The sequence below is a fragment of the Ursus maritimus genome, unplaced genomic scaffold (genome assembly GCF_017311325.1).
Source record: "Ursus maritimus isolate PB19 unplaced genomic scaffold, ASM1731132v1 scaffold_11, whole genome shotgun sequence".
Classification (NCBI taxonomy): Eukaryota; Metazoa; Chordata; class Mammalia; order Carnivora; family Ursidae; genus Ursus; species Ursus maritimus.
The window spans coordinates 34,430,554-34,448,073 of NW_024423453.1; the positions used below are offsets into that span (position 1 = coordinate 34,430,554).

At 35.7% G+C, this 17,520-nt stretch overlaps 1 protein-coding gene across 2 annotated transcripts in view; it reads right to left on the reverse strand.

The window, feature by feature from the left end:
* ANAPC10 (anaphase promoting complex subunit 10) overlaps positions 1-17,520 on the reverse strand; it is a 90,416-nt gene that overhangs the window by 18,669 nt on the left and 54,227 nt on the right. The window contains exon 5 of one of the 2 annotated variants that reach the window (XM_040626339.1): positions 13,907-13,966. The exons of the other annotated variant lie outside the window; for it this stretch is intronic. Within the exon in view, the coding sequence (XP_040482273.1) occupies positions 13,925-13,966 (42 nt within the window). The 3' untranslated portion in view covers positions 13,907-13,924. Of the gene's footprint in view, positions 1-13,906; positions 13,967-17,520 lie in introns of those variants that run through there. 2 annotated transcript variants of the gene reach the window in all.

Below are 17,520 nucleotides of genomic sequence, written 5' to 3' on the forward strand. Positions count from 1 at the left end.
CAAGGGTAAGGAGATTATAAAAGCTTCTACAGAGAACAACTGATCACATGCAAAGCATCAGGAATCAAAAGTGGTCTTGCATTTCTCAACTTTTACACTGAAAACTATGAGGCAATGGAGAACATCCTTAAAATTCTGATGAAAAATTATTTTCAAACTAGAATTCCATACCCAGCCAAATCATCCCTCGAGGGTGAGATTAAAACAAACTTTTCAGTCATGCAAGGTTTCAACAATTTTACCTCCCATGTGGAGGATGCATTCCACCAAAAGAGGAAGTAAATCAAAAAGATGAAGACCTGGGATCCAGGAAACAAGGGATCCACCAAAAGAGAAGGTGAAGGAAATTCCCAGGATGATGTTAAAGGGATGTCTTAAGAAGATAGCTGTCAGACTGGGTCCTCTGAGAAATAGACACCAAGACTACATAGAAATTAGAAGTGCCAGAAATGTATTAAGGGAAACATCTGTGAGAGGACACAGGGAGGGAGCTGGGGAGGCAAGAAGAGCTGTCAGACAGTGATGCAGGTCTGACCCCAGGGGAAGGAGACAGGGAGGGAAGGAAGGTTGGAAGGTTGGGGGGACACGTGTTAGGCTGCAGGACAGTTCTAGGGAAAGTTCAGCAAGACCATCGGGGATTCCTTGAGCCAAGGCTGCGTCTCAGCGGACTCCAGAGTCCCCAGGAATGAGCTGCTTTAGTACCCCTGCTGTCTCAGTCACTGGCTGGGGGCAGCCTGTGGGAGGCATGGCCTCAGCATAAACGTGGTGATGGATTTCAGAAAGCAGCAGCTGGGGCCATCAGTCAGTTACTCCCCACAGTCAGAGATCTGAGAGGAACATTCTCATGGCCACCTGTGGTGGCTTAATAATGTGCCACCGTGGCTAGCCTAAACTACATTTCCCAGGATTCTCTTCCTCACATGTTTCTGCTTACATGAGACACAAGGAATATTTTCATGGACCATTTGGAGGGCCAAAGTGAAGCAGCAGCCATTTTGTTTTTTACACTCAAACTGAGGTAGGTGCTCTTGTAGATCACACGTGGTGTCACTATCTGCTGGCTCCCCATACTGTTCCACCTGCCTCCTACAGTTCTCTGATTTCTGGGACAGATGTGTTTATTCTACGACGAAGGGCATCAGCTTCTTCTGCAGAACACTCACATCATAAGGGTGGAGGTAGTGAGAACTGACGAGGATTCTACCTCATCTAGTTTGTGCTCATGGGTTCTGGCTTATCTTCGCTCTCCAGCACTTCATATTTGTGTTCACTTTTGACACTTTGACTTCCTGCTCTGTGAATTTCAAGCTCCAGCATCAGACATGAAAGCAACAGCCTTAAAATAGAACCACCTCCTACTTGTGCAAGGCAAAAATCCCTATATCAAACCTGCTATTACATACTGCCACCCATCCTCCCCACACATGTATATACATACATACACGCTCACACACACACACACACACACACACACACACACACACACACATTAGTGCTCTGCTTCTCTAACTGAACTTCCACTGACACACTGATGACATTGGCTGAGCTGGAGGCCCAGGAGGGAGGTCTTCAAGAACAATATGTAGAACTCAAAGAGTACATATGACCCTTTCAAAAAGTATTTTAGAGGTCTGTAAGAGAATTTCAGGATGTACTGATAACTGATAATGTTTTAAACATTAAGAAAAAAATGAGGCAACTATTAATTACAGAAAAATAAAATTAAACCTGAGAAGGAAATTTAAAAGCAGGACATGACATGAATCAGGTATGAACAATACTTATGTGGTCATAATAATGAAAATGTGCATAATTTCAGCAAATACCGTGAAAAGTCGTACTAGGAAGATGAAGAGAAGGGGAGACTCTGAGAGAAGAAATAGGATAATATGACTTAATCCCAATGTTTCATAGATAAGACATCATTAGATCATGTCTTTAAATACAAATAGGTACCCACACATTTAGAGTTGTACATCTCTATTATAGAAATCTGTGTACACATATTATTTAGAAATATGAAAGCAAAATACAAGAAAAAAGGCTAAAATAACTAAGAGGATTGTTCCTACAGAATGGGATAGGAGTGTGGGATAGGGAGATAGGTGCTGTTGCTATAAATGCTATCGCAGTCCTTCCAGACTTTTAACCTATGTACATGTTGCACTGTAGTAATAACACACTTAAGTTAAAAAATTAAACTTAAAAAGGTAAGCTTAAAAAATTCAAAGTTAATATAACTGAAAATTGAAGACTAAGACTCATTAAGTTGACAAAAACAAAAAAAGAGAGGGCAAAATCTGACAATACAAAGTCTAAGCCACTTAGAGTTCAAAAACAGGCACTAATTGCTTAGGGATGCATACACAGGTGGTAAAACTATACAGAAAGCTAAGAAATTACCGTAAAAAGTTAGGATAGTGGTTACCTCTAAGAAGTAAAGAAAGGATTGTGATAGGGACTGGAAGAGGGTACACTTCCAGCTTCTGGGATGCTCATAAAGTTCTATTTCTTACCTTAAATAGGCTATATACACATATAAATTGTATGAGTGTTTTATGAACTCTGGGGATAAGGGAGCACTAAGCACACAACTGAAACCCCCGCACACATTTGTACAACTGCTCATGCTATATATAAAGTTTAGCTTTTTTCCTAGTCCTTGATATTCCAAGTGAATTATAATATGCTGTTAAATGAGTTTTAAAATATTTGAAAGTGTTATTTCATTTATACGGTAAATTAATCTTTTATCCCAGAACAAAAATGAAATAGAATTTGTATATACAGCAGATCTGAGAAAACCTTATGCAAATATATACAAATTTGGACTTTTCACATGCATGAGTAATTTTTAAGTTAAAAAGTACACTGTCATTCTATCACCATCATTCTTAATAGTAAATAAGTACTCAAAACAAGGAAAGGATAGAGATAGCCTTCCCACACATGTCAGTAATATATCTAAGGAAACAGGCTGTTTGATGGCCTACCACTGGGTTATAAAACACTGAAAAACAATGGGAGAATCAGAAATTTAAGATTCTAAAGAATCATTATAAAATACTTTTTATATCAAGCATTTAACCACTGAGTAAATAATTGCTTATATACAAAATCCAGATGAAGAAGGATACATGGAGATGCAATTACTTTTTAAAAGAACGTTCAATATAGCAATGAATCCTTTAAAAGGTCTTCTCACAATCAAGCTGCCTTCAAAAGGACTGTTAAAAAGCTAACTAGAGCAAGACCTATAAGAAGGAGGTAACAAACTCAACCGTGCCATTTGATTAAGAGACATCTAAAATTCTTACTATAAAGATATCACAATTCTATGACAGTAATAGATAAGAAGCAGACTTCTAACTGCTACATATAATCCTAAGTGTACTTTAAGGAGATGTGGAGCTCTGAAGCAACTGGAAAGTAAGGTAATGGGAAGTATTTAGGAGTGGATGAAAGAAATACTCATTAATTAGGGCTGATTCCAAGATTTCTGGCTTTATGATTTTTCTTTCTCTAGGAGAAAATACTAGTTAACGACAACTAACGTGTTTGGAGCACTTACTCTTTGCCAGGCATTAAGAGTTTTACGTGTACTGATTTATTCCAGCCTTGCAACAGCCCTTTCATCTTTATCTTATACACAAGAAATCTGAGGCACAGAGAAAGCGAACTTTCCAAGGTTCGCAGTGAAGTGGCAGAGCAGGAACTCAAACCCCAGCAGATGACTCCAAAGCCCACGTTCCTGAATCTTTATCAACTCAAAACATACATATATATCCAATAGTTATATGTAGTTAAACCCAATTTTAAAAGATTATACGGAAAAGCATAGTAATGGATGCTTTTACAGCCTATAAAAACACTACCAGTTTTCAAGGCTTTGCTCCTTTTAACTACCATTTATTGAGCTGCTACCATGTGCCAGGCACTTAATACACATTTGTTGTAATCATCCGAACACCACATGCCTAACTCAGAGCTGAGGAACCCAAAGTTCATAGAGAGGTTATATAGCTTGCTGAGGGTCACCTAGCTGGTGAAGGATGAAGCCAGGATTTGGAAGTAATTTTCCTGCCAAAACTGTGAACATCAAAGTAACAAAGCAGTCTTAAAATATGTCTGTCTGGAATAAAAATAAAACAAGAATATATTCTGAGATGAGTACAAGTGAATAAACATTGACAATTCAAAAAGCTATAATACTATATACGCTTTAAAGAGATATGGAACTCTGAAGGGGACTGGGAAGAAAATAAGAAAGTACCTCAACTCGGTGAAAGTCCCATAATACTCACTGTTTCCTATTAGTTATGGTACCTAGAAGTAAAGCATGACAATGGGAACTAATGAAATTCTTGTTACAGGTCTAGGCAGAAGTCAAAACCCACGATGCACCTCCAGTTATATTAAAAATTAAAATGAAAATATCTTTAGTAGTCTCAATAACAGGTTTCAAAACAGCTGAAGTAGTTCACCCGTACACATACACTTGGTTTGCCAGATCTGTGATTTCCACTGGTCTCATAATTCACATACATAACAGATTTTATGAAAGTACCCAAAAAACTCAAAAAACTCACCTTATAATCTATTTTCAAAAGTGTTCATCCAAATCTAGAACAGCTATCTAGCATAGTTCAGGTGAAATTACACAAAATGAATATTTTGGAGGAAGAAGTAATGAATTTTATTTTATATAGGTTTTAAGAGCTCTGAACTAACTATAAACTTATTGCTTAGATACTATGAGGTTTGACTTCATCTTGATGTGAATTACTGTAATTTTAAGAAAAATGTTAACTTGTTTCCTAAAGCTGCAATCAGTGGCAAGTGAGCAGAAAAAGCAAAGACATTTTTGTTCTATTCACAAGCACCAACAAACAGCTCAGTAGGGAAATGGCAGTGTGCCAGGTTGCCTTGTGAGCAATTAGGCTTCGTGGCAATCAGGAGACTCAGGAGTCTTAGGCCCTCAGAAAACTAGTATGTTAAAGACTTGGTGCTTTTACCTCCCCTTCCAGGAGGCATATGTGAGATATATCTTGTATAGATGACAATCTCTTCCATCTACAGTACTGAAAGGTTAAGACAACTGATAAGTAAATTGGGGAGAACATTTGAGAGATTAGCAAGCATCATTGTCTACTGGACCTAATTACTAAATGCACTAACTGGTCCCAGGTAGACAATAATCTCATCTCAATAATCAGAGGAAATGATAATTAAAAGATTCATGCAATTGTTATGAAATGTAAACATGCATTTTAATTGGTCCAGAAATTCAGAATGGAATTCAGAGGCAAACAAACCTGAAATTATCTCTCGATGAAAAATAGTTGAAATGGGTAAAAAACCAGTATCAGCAAAGACGTGCATACTTACTCTTATTAACCTCTACACAGAAAGCTTCAAAGAAAAAAACAAATGATGTTGAATGATTCAAAGAAACCTTTTGGGAGACTGTGGGCATCGACTACCATTTAACCAAATTTAAACCTGCAGTTCCCTATTATCTGGTAAATGCTTTTTCTTTTTGATGTTTTATGAGTCTGAATGAAAGGCAGAGACTGTGAATACACTGGACCACATTTTAGCAAGTTTGCTGTCTGTCTAATATGATACCCACCCATGTAATAAGAATAAAAATGAATGAAGTGAATATGATTAGAAACGAAAAAATCAACCTAAGGATCCATAAATATACTTTCTAATACACTTCTTGATTAGAGTAATTTTGCAAGGTCATTTGAAAAATTTTACTAATATTGTCAAGAAGCCACCATATTTAAGTATCTGAATTTCAAGAGGAATACAGGACAAATTTACGATATTTTTACATCCCTCTAGCCAAGATACACTTCACTTTATAAATAAAATAGATTTTAAAGGGCAAAAGTCAATATTTAAATTAATCCTTCTTTATATCAAAAGCTCATTATTTCTCACCTTCAATACTTTATAATTTCATTTGAAGTGTTTCATTATTTTGTTGTACATAAACATATAAGGCTTTTTTTCTACTTCTTGATGTGCCAGGGACAATCATGTAATATACATCTATAACAACTTATTCTATAAACAGAAATACTCACAAATTTAAAATATAGGGACCAACAAATGTTTCACTACACTCAGAAAACACAGAGTCTTTATTCCAAGAGGAACTTTTGGTAAAAAAATGATGTGTGAACAGCAGACACTGATGTTCACACAAGCATACTGCAGACAACCCAGCAGGCGGTTTTCTGTTTTTTTTGGATTATGCTCTGGAGGTGCTGGCACAATGGAATTTCAATACTATAATCGCTTATTTCTCTGTGTATCTTTAAAATAACAGGTAAAGAAAAAAATCAACTACAAAAATAACAAAACAAAATGTTTTTAATTCTTTTCAAAGGATGTAATTTATAACCATTACACAAATAGAGAAGAAGCACAAAAGGGGGGGAAAAAAGAAATAAAGTAATGTTCCAAAGGTTCAGTTTACAAGGACCTCACACTAAGTTTTTTTTTTCTCTCTCTGCAACTCTTACTAGAAACAGTATTATTTGCTAAAAATGCACTAGCTGCCAAGAGCCATGGTCCGTCTAAAGCAAAATGGTTAAGATGGAAATAGAGTGTTAATACAGAAAAAAGAGCAAGATTCAGTATACAAATTTCTGTAAAACCTATTTAAAAAAAAGAAAAAGATGAAGTTTCGATTTGGGTATCTTTTTGACTGAAAAATAACTGTGGTCAGAGATAAAATACTAAAACATATAGGACTGTATTAAAACAAAAAGATGTAATCAAATTTCAAACTTTCTAATTAAACCTTTTTTCTGTAAGTTATTGGGAATTCAACACTAGTCTTGGTTCACATGATAGAACAATGGGAAAATTTTCCGAATGGTTGAACACTAACCCTGACAAGTGTGGAGAGCCAACTACAATACATTATATGGTAGCATAACCTGCCACCCACGTTGCTGAGAGAACAGCTTTCAAACACATGCACTGAGCTGTAAAACCACAAAATCCCTTATTACACATTGTTTCTTACTCTAGGTGAAATATACCATCAATTCTTTCCATTATAAATCTTTTTTTATTACTATTTTTGAAGCCCATTTAACAATCTGTCTTTTCCTTACAATGTAAAAGATGCCTTTTTAAAAAAGAAAATGCAACAGGAATGTTATCACCCTACTACAGTATTATAATGAAGGCTGATATCTGCTGCACAATTTCTCATAGCTTATTCTGGGGATCTATTTACCTAAAATGCATTTTAAGCTAACGTTCTTTTTATTTTTCCTTTAAAGACCAAGCCTTGACACTGGTTCACTAAGTTTCTTAGAGCATTTGAAAATATTTGCTTTTAGAAAAATTGATCTATTGCTTTGGGATTTTTTTAAACAAAATACATGATTTTCATCATTACCAAAAAAAAGAGAGAGAGAGAAACAAACTGTCAAAATTTGTCACAGAATGAGTGTTAATTCTGTCTCTTCCCAACATTCCTCCCTTCCCCCACTCTGGCACAAATCCAAACCTATACCAAAAAACAAACAAAAACAAAAATCCATTTTAGAGTCAAGGATGTAATGGTGCCCAGACAATACTTGTCTTATATCGGTATAACACATAAATGAAGCAAGATTGCAGGATGACAAACACCCTTCATCCTCATAACAGCACTGTGCTTTGTCAAAGATGTGTTCTTACCTTTCAGAAAAGAACTCACTGCAATAATAACTATCGAATCTGTACAAAAGGGCTTGATTTACAGACCAGGAAGGGTGAACAAATTTAAAAAACGTAGACACTACTTTACAGAGATTCAAAGACACTATTTTTAGAGATCCAAGAAATGATCCTAAAATCACTTCTAAAACTGTGTGCATCTAACATTTTGCCTGATTTATTTCCCTCCAAAATTCTCCTTCCTATCCTTTTACATTTCCCTCCCCCCAATTCCTGCCCACCATGACCCACCTCCAGCCAGTCTGCTAACTGAATCATAGCATTCCAGGACAGTTACAGGACATAACAGTTTCTTCTGGGGTTTTCATTTGCAATGTTGTTGGCAAAGAGAATTTTATTTGTAAGTGTTCCTATTATACTGACAAGGTCAATTAGTCCTGTGAACTCTTGGTTCTTCTGCCTGATAGCCTGGTGGATTATTCAAGTGGGACTGTTCATAACCCATAACTGAATGCAGCCAATTAACCTCAGAAACATAACAATTCTAGTGTCTAATGGGACTTTAAGTTTATCTTAATAACATACCATAGTAATGTTATTTTTCCCAAACTGGTAAAATATTGATAGAAACTCTATATTTTCCCCAAATTGAATTAGTTTGTAAGTTATGGTATACAAATTACATAGAGTAATTTCTATTTTAAGGAAGTTCACCACAAAGATATTGAAGTTTTTTTAAAAAAACAATAACCAGCTATTATGCCTACATTTGCTTATACGGTTTATACAACTAAATAAAGAATATGAGAATCCTTTAATATCCAGTCTTCTTATCAAGCTTTCTCCCAAAGTGCAAAAAGCACACTGCTCTCCCAGAAATTATGTGGAAATTAGTTTGTATTGAACTTCAAATACTGAAAAGTCTTTAAGTTGTCAAATATTACTTAATTTTTAAAACACAAAAGAGGAGGGTTTACGCTATGTGAGTGTTTACTATGTGGCAGGCAATATGAACAAATACTATGCAAACTTTATCTTAATCATCTCAGGAATCCAATGAAAAGGGCACTGTTATCCCTAGTCTATGTATGAGGAACCTGAGGTTTCAGAGGGGTTAAATATGTTCCCAAGTTTCACAGAGCTAGTAAGTGGCAAAAATACGAGATGTAAAACTAGATCTGTCTAGTTTGCCAAATTGTGTCTTTCAACATCACTTGGCCTAAAAACTATGAGATAATACCCAGTCATTCCCAGTATCACCTATACTGCCAAGCTTCAAAAACACTGTATAAAAGAATGATATCCAATTGTTACTGATCAACGAGAAAGAGATGAATGAATGAATGAATGAATGAATGAATGAATGTGGATATCCATATAATCATATCAACACTAAAGTTTTATTAATGGTAAGACAATATTTATTTTTTTCATATCATTTCCAACCCAAATGCACTCTCACATAGATGAATGTACATGCGATCTTTCACACACAGGCCTGTAGAACACACAGGCCCACATATACACACAGAAAGTCATCCAAACTGCCACACCTAATACTTCTGATTTCTAAGCCAGAAGTATCGTGTGTTATGCCAGGCCACAAAGAAGTGAAAAGCTGCCTTAATACTGCAGGTATCAAGGTATCAAATTTCTTTGCAAAGAAGGATTTTTAAAATACATTGAATAACTTTTTCATACAGTAATGTTCTTTAAAACTATCTGATCAAGTAAGAAGCCCACTTAACATATTCTAGCAAAAATTGTTTTGTGATCTTGCTTTACGAATTTCAAACAAAAACAATTTGTTCAATCATTAGGGCAAACTGCCCTAAAAGCAAATGCCTATTAACAGGAGCAAGCCTGTGTGCATTCCCAAAATTCAATTACTACTCTCAACTTCCCTGCTATGGGAGCCTTCAGATTGGCTAGAGTGACTTTCAGGGCTTCATTCACTGCTTAGTGGAAATATTTGTAAAAAATATTTGTGCAATTAGGATAAACAGAGTTTTTATGAAAATATTGGCTTGACTAAAAATGACAGTTAAGATGTGCATAAATGACATTTTTAAAATGTCCATTTATCCCCCTACTCTATAAATTTATTACTATAAATATTGTATTAGTTTAAAAGAATATATTCTGCAAAGAAAGTATAAGGGCTGAGAAGAATTCAGAGTCATCAATATTAAGTCAGTTTTGCTTACTTTTTAAAGAAATCAAATAAAAATAAATCCCATAAGCACAAAAAATTTCAATAATAGAGTACAAAATCGGAGGATGTATCCAAGTTAGCAAACTACTGCCTTAATTTGTAAAGAAAGTTCTAGTATATTGACACAATGGATCAACATGTGATCCAACAGATTTTATGCTATTAACTGGATCATATCAGAAAAATTAAAATTGCTAAACTATGTATTCCCTTTTAAAAGCCACATAATACTAATGCTACTGATGCTGTAGTTTCAAAGAATTGAATCTGTAATATTTAATCCACTGCCAATGGAAAATTTCATTAGAATAAAAAACAAAAACTAGAAAACCTGCATGGGATATATGTTCTGTCCAACTCTAGACAACTGATACTGAAATGCAAAATATCACCACTGATTAAAAAAGAAAATTTCACACTTAGGTCTGGCAGTAAGGAACTGAATCCAAGACAACCTATCTACTCTATTCCTAGGAGCATGCCTTAATAAAGAGAAGACACATTTATCTAGCACTTTTCAACCTTGTGCAGTCATGAATGAGTAAGGATAAAGCAAGCAGCCATTACAAAACTAAAGAAAAAAGACATATGGAAGGATATAAATTTATATTGATGGAGAAACCTCCTATGTGTTTGGTATATGTTGCAGATGTTTTTACACAGCCTAATCTCATTTTATCTTCACAACCACCCAAATAAAACAGGTACTGTGATTCTCCTTATTTAAAGTAAAGAGAGGCTCAGAAAGAACAGAGAAACTGCCTTATATCACAAAATAAAGAAGTTATAGTACCAAGACTGCAACTCTGATCTAACTACAAAACCTGTGATCAAAGCAGCATGTGGCAAAGACAATCTAGAAACATGTTACTTCCTCTGGCTTAGGTCTCATCCTTCTGTCCCACTTTGAATACAATATTTAAAACCCAGATTGCAGATTATGAAACAGACTGGGTTTTCGCCCCTGTAAGCCAAGGTTAGAGAACTGTGCGTTCGATGGTGAGTACAACAGGACTCTGGGGGAATCGCAGTAAGTTTCAAATGACTACAAATTCAGGTTAAATGGAGTTCAGTGAGTCATGATAATTCCATGCCACTGATAATCCAGATCTTAGTCAATAGAAAATTTTCAAATTTGAATTCCAGATTTGCCTGAGACAATTCTCTTTCAACACAAGGCAACTCTTCATAGAAAATAAGTATTTTAAAGCAAGGAACCCTTCTCAATGCCTTTCACTAATTTTCCTCAGAGAAATAGTAAAATTTTTAGATAGATAAAGCTAACATGTTGACAACTAGATTTTACAAACTAGCTGAGAAAAATTTTGATTTTTTCCTCCTTTTATTATCTTACTGTGAAGCAGCTACCTAAAACACTAAGGTAGATGAGTGAAGACAGACAGAGATTTCTTTTCATTCCTCAGTTTGTCCTCATTCCCTGAAGGGCTTCCTTATTATACTTAACCGGAGCTCATCACATCTGGGCCATGGTAAGAGGTAAGTTATGAGTCTCCTGGATTCTCCCCGGTAAATTACTTTCCCTTTAGTCATTATCTCTAAGATCACATGCTTATACCATAAAGTGGGCCTGCTAGGGTAGAATTAGTTTAAAAACTAATCTGCTTTGGGCCCTTTTCTTCAGTAAAGCTAAAACAAATGTCCCTCCACTATCTTTAAAGTAAATAAAAGGGCCACTGCATAGACCAGAAAAAAAAAAAATTGCACAAATATTAACTGAATACCTATGGGCCAGGTACTTAGGCACGAAGGTGATCAAGACAGACACTAGTGGAAGCCATCAGAGATTTGTGGCAGCTGATAAGAAATATGGCATACTACAATCAACAACACAAGAAACAGGTGTTGGCAAGGATGTGGAGAAAGGGGAACCTTCTTGCACTCTTGATGGGAATGGAAACTGGTGCAGCCATTCTGGAAAACAGTATGGAGGTTCTTCAAAAAGTTAAAAATATGTGATGAGCACCAGGTGATGTATGGAAGTACTGAATCCCTAAAATGTACGTGTGAAACTAATATTACACTCCATGTTAACTAACTGGAATTTAAATAAAAACTTAAAAACTAAAGATGGTATTACTTGACAGAAGGAAAAAAAAGTTAAAAACAGAAGTACCCTATGACCTAGCAAGTGCACTATTAGGTATTTCACCGAAGAAAACAAAAATACTAATTCAAAAGAATACATGCAACTCTGATATTCATAACAGCATTATTTACAATAGCCAAATTATGGAAACAGCCCAAGTGTCCATCAACTGATGAATGGATAAAGCAATAGAATATTACTCAGCCTTAAAAAAGGAATGAAACTTGCAATTTGCAACTACTATGGATGGAGTGAGAATTATACTAAGCAAAATAAGTCAGTCAGAAAAGGACAGATACCATGAGTTCACTCATATGTGGAATTTAAGAACCAAAACAAATGAGCAAAGGGGAAAAAAAGAGAGCGAGAGAGGCAAGAAACAGACCTTAACTACAGAGAACAAACTGACAGTTACCAGAGGGGAGGTGTGTGGGGAGATGGGTGAAATAGGTGATGGAGATTCAAGGAGGGCACTAGCTGTGATGAGAACCAGGTGATATATGGAAGGGTTGAATTCAACACTGTATGTTAACTGGAATTTAAATAAAAACTAAAAAAAAAAAGAAAGAAAAAGAAATATTCCATAAAATTACTAAACAAATGACAGAAGGATAAGATTACTGCACAAAAATATATATACAATTATTAAGTAGATCACAAGTTCGGCTCCACGGTTCTTAGCAGTCAAAGCAAAGTGGATATCATTATTGGTTCTGACGTAGTACAGAGGCTCTTCTACTTATAAACAGATTAGTTTCCAAAGAGCTATCATTAAATCCATTTATTTATTTTTTATAATAATTTTTTATTATGTTATGTTAGTCACCATACAGTATACCCTTAGTTTTTGATGTAATGTTCCATGATTCTTTAGTTGCATATAACACCCAGTGCGCCGTGCAATACGTGCCCTCCTTACTACCCATCACCAGCCTATCCCAATCCCCCACCCCCCTCCCCTCTGAAGCCCTCAGTTTGTTTCCCAGAGTCCACAATCTCTCATGGTTCATTTCCCCTTCTGTCCATTTAATCACATGTGCAAATTTTTAACTACAGAAACAACTGCTAATACCATCTATTGGTGACTAAGAGAGTTGCCACATACCCTCTCACCCAGCCACTGGCCCCCTCACAACAGGTAGGTTTTGCGTATCTACCAAAGTCCCTAGGCTGAAAGGTCTTGAGCAGAGGAACCTCTGTGTGTGTGCATGCGTGCATGTACATGTGTGTGTATTGTAACAACCATGCTGTTGTTTCCTGAATCCAGACTGGAAGGATATTTTTACTCTGAATCTGTATTAAAAGACCACTTTGTGATATAGTGGACTACATCCTCAACAATACTCCTAAAAGGATTACAATAATACATTTTATAATTTCCTATATGTCTCAATGTAGGCCTATGGAATACCACTGAAGAGAACTTCTATAAAAAAATTTTACAAAATAATGTAGCCAAAATATAATATTTATAATAGCTAAAGAACATGCATGTCTTTCAAGCAGCTCCCAATTAAAAAAAAAAAAGGAAAAAAAATAGGAAATTCAACTCTTGGAAAAACAGTCTGAAGATCTAAGAATAAGCTTTTAAGACTACTGGCATCACAGTCGTTGCTTACGCCAAGTTTTGTGTGTAACACCTCTTAACTGTAATTCATAAAACATAGGAAAATAGAGCTTTCAGATTAAGTTTTGAGGTTTTAGCAATTATATCTAAAATGAGTATAATACTTAGTGGACAATGAAAACAGATGCAATATTTTTTATTCATGGGACGCCTGGGTGGCTCAGTCGGTTAGGCATCTGCCTTTGGCTCAGGTCATGATCCCATGGTCCTGGGATTGAATCCCACATCAGGCTTCTTGCTCAGCAGGGAGTCTGCTTCTCCCTCTGCCTGTGGCTCCCCTTGCTTATGCATGATTTCTCTCTCTCTCTCTGACAAATAATAAAACCTTTAAAAAAAATTAAAAATAAAAAATAAAAGGGCTATTCATTTTTCTCATGAATCTCAAAGAAAAGGCAATTAGAAGAATAAGTCAAAGACCAGTTATTATTGTATATGACTATTATAAAAAGAGACAAACTATGTAAATAACATATTGATTGGCTAGATTCACTACAATTAAGTGAAATGAGAGAAAAAGCAAAAAAAAAAAACTCTAAACACACTATCTACTACTAAATAATCAAAGTACCTTTTCCTCAACTTCAGAGGAGTTTACTGAATCTGAATACTTAGGTTAACTCATACAAAACTGAAATTCAGTTAAGTTAAAGAATATAAGATTATGTTAAGAGGGATTCTTCTTTTAAAATTAGAGTAAAATATGGGGTGCCTGGGTGGCTCAGTCATTAAGCGTCTGCCTTCGGCCCAGGGCGTGATCCCAGGGTCCTGGTATTGAGGCCAGTATCGGGCTCCCTGCTCTGCTGGAAGCCTGCTTCTTCTTCTCCCACTCCCCCTGCTTGTGTTCCCTCTCTCGCTGGCGCTCTCTCTCTCTCTCTCTGTCAAATAAATAAATAAATAAAAATCTTTTAAAAAAATAAATAAAATAAAATTAGAGTAAAATAACACTATTTAGTCTAAACATTCTACAGAATTAGAATTTGTCTATTTTCAAAGTTGCTTTCTAAATACAGATAAAATAGATACATAATACACTAAAATGGCATTTGAGTAGTAACTGGCTATACGTTTGTTATAATTATTTTATTGATTACTATAAAATTGGAGATGTTTTTCTATAGAAAAAAATATTAGGGTACTCATTATTATGAAATCTCATTTGTTTTGCAATAAGTATGTAGTCTTAGGGAAGGAGTAGGGAAAACAGAAGTTGCCAGTATGTTACAATTATTTCAGATGAGCTCAACATGCCAGTCAAATCCTATGAAAACTTGTTACCCTGAGAGGTGGGGAAGGAGCTGGACAGTATATTATATATTTTCTTTTTTAGAAAAAGATAATTTTTATTTTTTTTTAATTTTTTAAATTTTTTTTAGAAAAAGACAATTTTTAGACCAGTTTGATACACAGCAAAACTGAGAGATTTCTCATACACCTCCTTCCCCCCCCGCCAACCACTGGCAGCGCCTCCCTCATTATCAACTTTAGGGTTCACTCTTGGTGTTGTGCAGTCTATGAGTTTGGACAAATGTATTATGACATGTATCCATCATTATAGTATCCTATAGAGTATTTTCAGTGCCCTAAAAATCCTCTGTGCTCTGCCTATTCATCCCTTTTACCACCCCCAACTCTTAGCAACTCCTAATCTTCCTACTGTCTCCATAGTTTTGCCTTTTCCAGAATGTCACATAGTTGGAATTATACAAACAGCCTTTTCAGATTGTTTTTTTTCACTCAGTAATATGCTTTTAAGCCTCCTCCAAGTCTTTTCATGGCTTGCCAGATCATTTCTTTTTTGCACTGAGTAACATTCCATTCTCTGGATATACCACAGTTTATTAATCTATTCACTTACTGAAGGACATTCTGGTTGCCTCCAAGTTTTTGCAATAATTAGTAAAGCTCTATAAACATCCATGTGTAGGATTCTGTGTGGATATAAGTTTTCAACTCCTTTAAATAAATACCAAGGAGCACTACTGCTGAGTCATATGGCTGGTATGGTTAGTCACGTAAGAAACCACCAAACTGTCTTCCAAAGTGGCTGCACCATTTTGTATTCTTACCAGCAATGAAGGAGAGCCCATGCTGTTCCCCATCCTTGCCAGCACTGGGCACTCTAAGTGTTCCAGATTTGGGCCATTCTAATAGGTTTGTAGTGGTACCTCGTTTTAATTTGCATTTCCCTGAAGACATGATGTTGAAGCATATTTTCATATGCTTATTTGCCATCTGCAAATTTTTAGTGAGGCGTCTATTAAGGTCTTTGGCCTCTTGTTTGCTTTCTTATTGTTGAGTTTTTAAAGTATCTTGTATGTTTTGGATAACAGCCTTTTTATCAGATGTGTCTTTTGCAAATATTTTCTCCCAGTCTGTAGCTTGTCTTCTCATTCTCTTGGCATTATGTATTTTCAACTTGAGGTATCCGTCACCGTGTGATAATTTTATTTATTTGGTGTCAAAGAATGGGAACCTATGGGATATACAGGACCAGAGCAGGAACTTATTTTAATTTATTTATTTATTTATTTGGAGAGAGAGAGAGAAAGCACACACAGCAGGGAGGAGGAGAGGGAGAGAAAATCTCAAGGAAGACTCCCCACTGAGCACAGAGCCTAATGTGGGGCTCAATCTCATGACCCCGGGACCATGACCCAAGCAGAAAGCAAGTTGGACCCCTAACCAACTGTGTCACCCAGGCACCCCCAGAGCAAGAACTTACACTCTTCATTATCAAAAATAAGTAACAGAAAATTTACACAGCTACTTAGTAAACACCATATTAATTTGGAATGAGATAAAAGGCTTCAGGCTCAATAAAAATTGAGCTAACATATTATCTGGACAATTTTCCCTACTATTGCCTTAAAGTTACAGTACCACTTAGTCTGAATCTAGATCTTTTCTCATCAGAGTTCCTTGGGGATCTCCTCTGCCTAGTGCCTCTGTCCTACTTAATTAAGCACCAAAGATCAAGACTAGCTGTGGACCATTCAATTAGCTAATTATCATTCTAAGCTAATTACAAAGAAGACGATTTGTTCTGAAAATGTTGCTGAGATTGCTGAGCTACTGTTTGTTTTCTACCATCAACTGTAATTGAAAAAACAAGAGGAAAACCCACCCACCCCACCCCCAAACCTGCAAACCCTAGTATGATGATTTTTCTTAACTTCCTTATGAAGGTAAAATGGCCAGAGAAGAAAGAATAAATTGGCTTATATTCCCACAGTTTCCACTCCAATATTCTCACTCTTTTATTCAGAGGCTTGGAGATTTTTTTTTTCTTTTTCCTTAGAAATTTTATGCTCCAAATTACACTGTTTAAAGCTCTTTATAAAATCATTAAGCAAAAGCAATCAACAGAAAGAAAAGCAAATATTTGTTAATGTTTATGCCAAAAGCATTAGCATTACAGTATCAATTTTCAATAGAATATATTAAGGAAGTAAATAATTTTTAAATATATTTCAAAATTCTATAGTCAATCTACCTCCTGTCACTAGCTCATTTCTCATTTCCTCGGCTCCACGCTTCAATTATTCTGAAAAATTTAAGGAAATACTATGGTAACTTATAATCTAATGTGATTTGAAGGAAAAAATGGAAGAAATACGTATTGCATGTTGATTCCCAGCTATACCACCAACCTGCTGTGTAACATCGGGCAGTCCACTCCACCTCTGTTGTCTCATTTGTAAAATAATGAGATTGTACTTCATTAGAAGTTGCTAACTGCTGGTCCTTTAGCCACAACCAGCCTGTGGACCTCCTTGTTTGCACAGTATATTTCAAAAACTGGGAAATTTCACCCTCAAATCCAGATTTCCACTTTCTCTTTAAAAATTTTAAGATTGACAACACTGGGCCTACATTCCC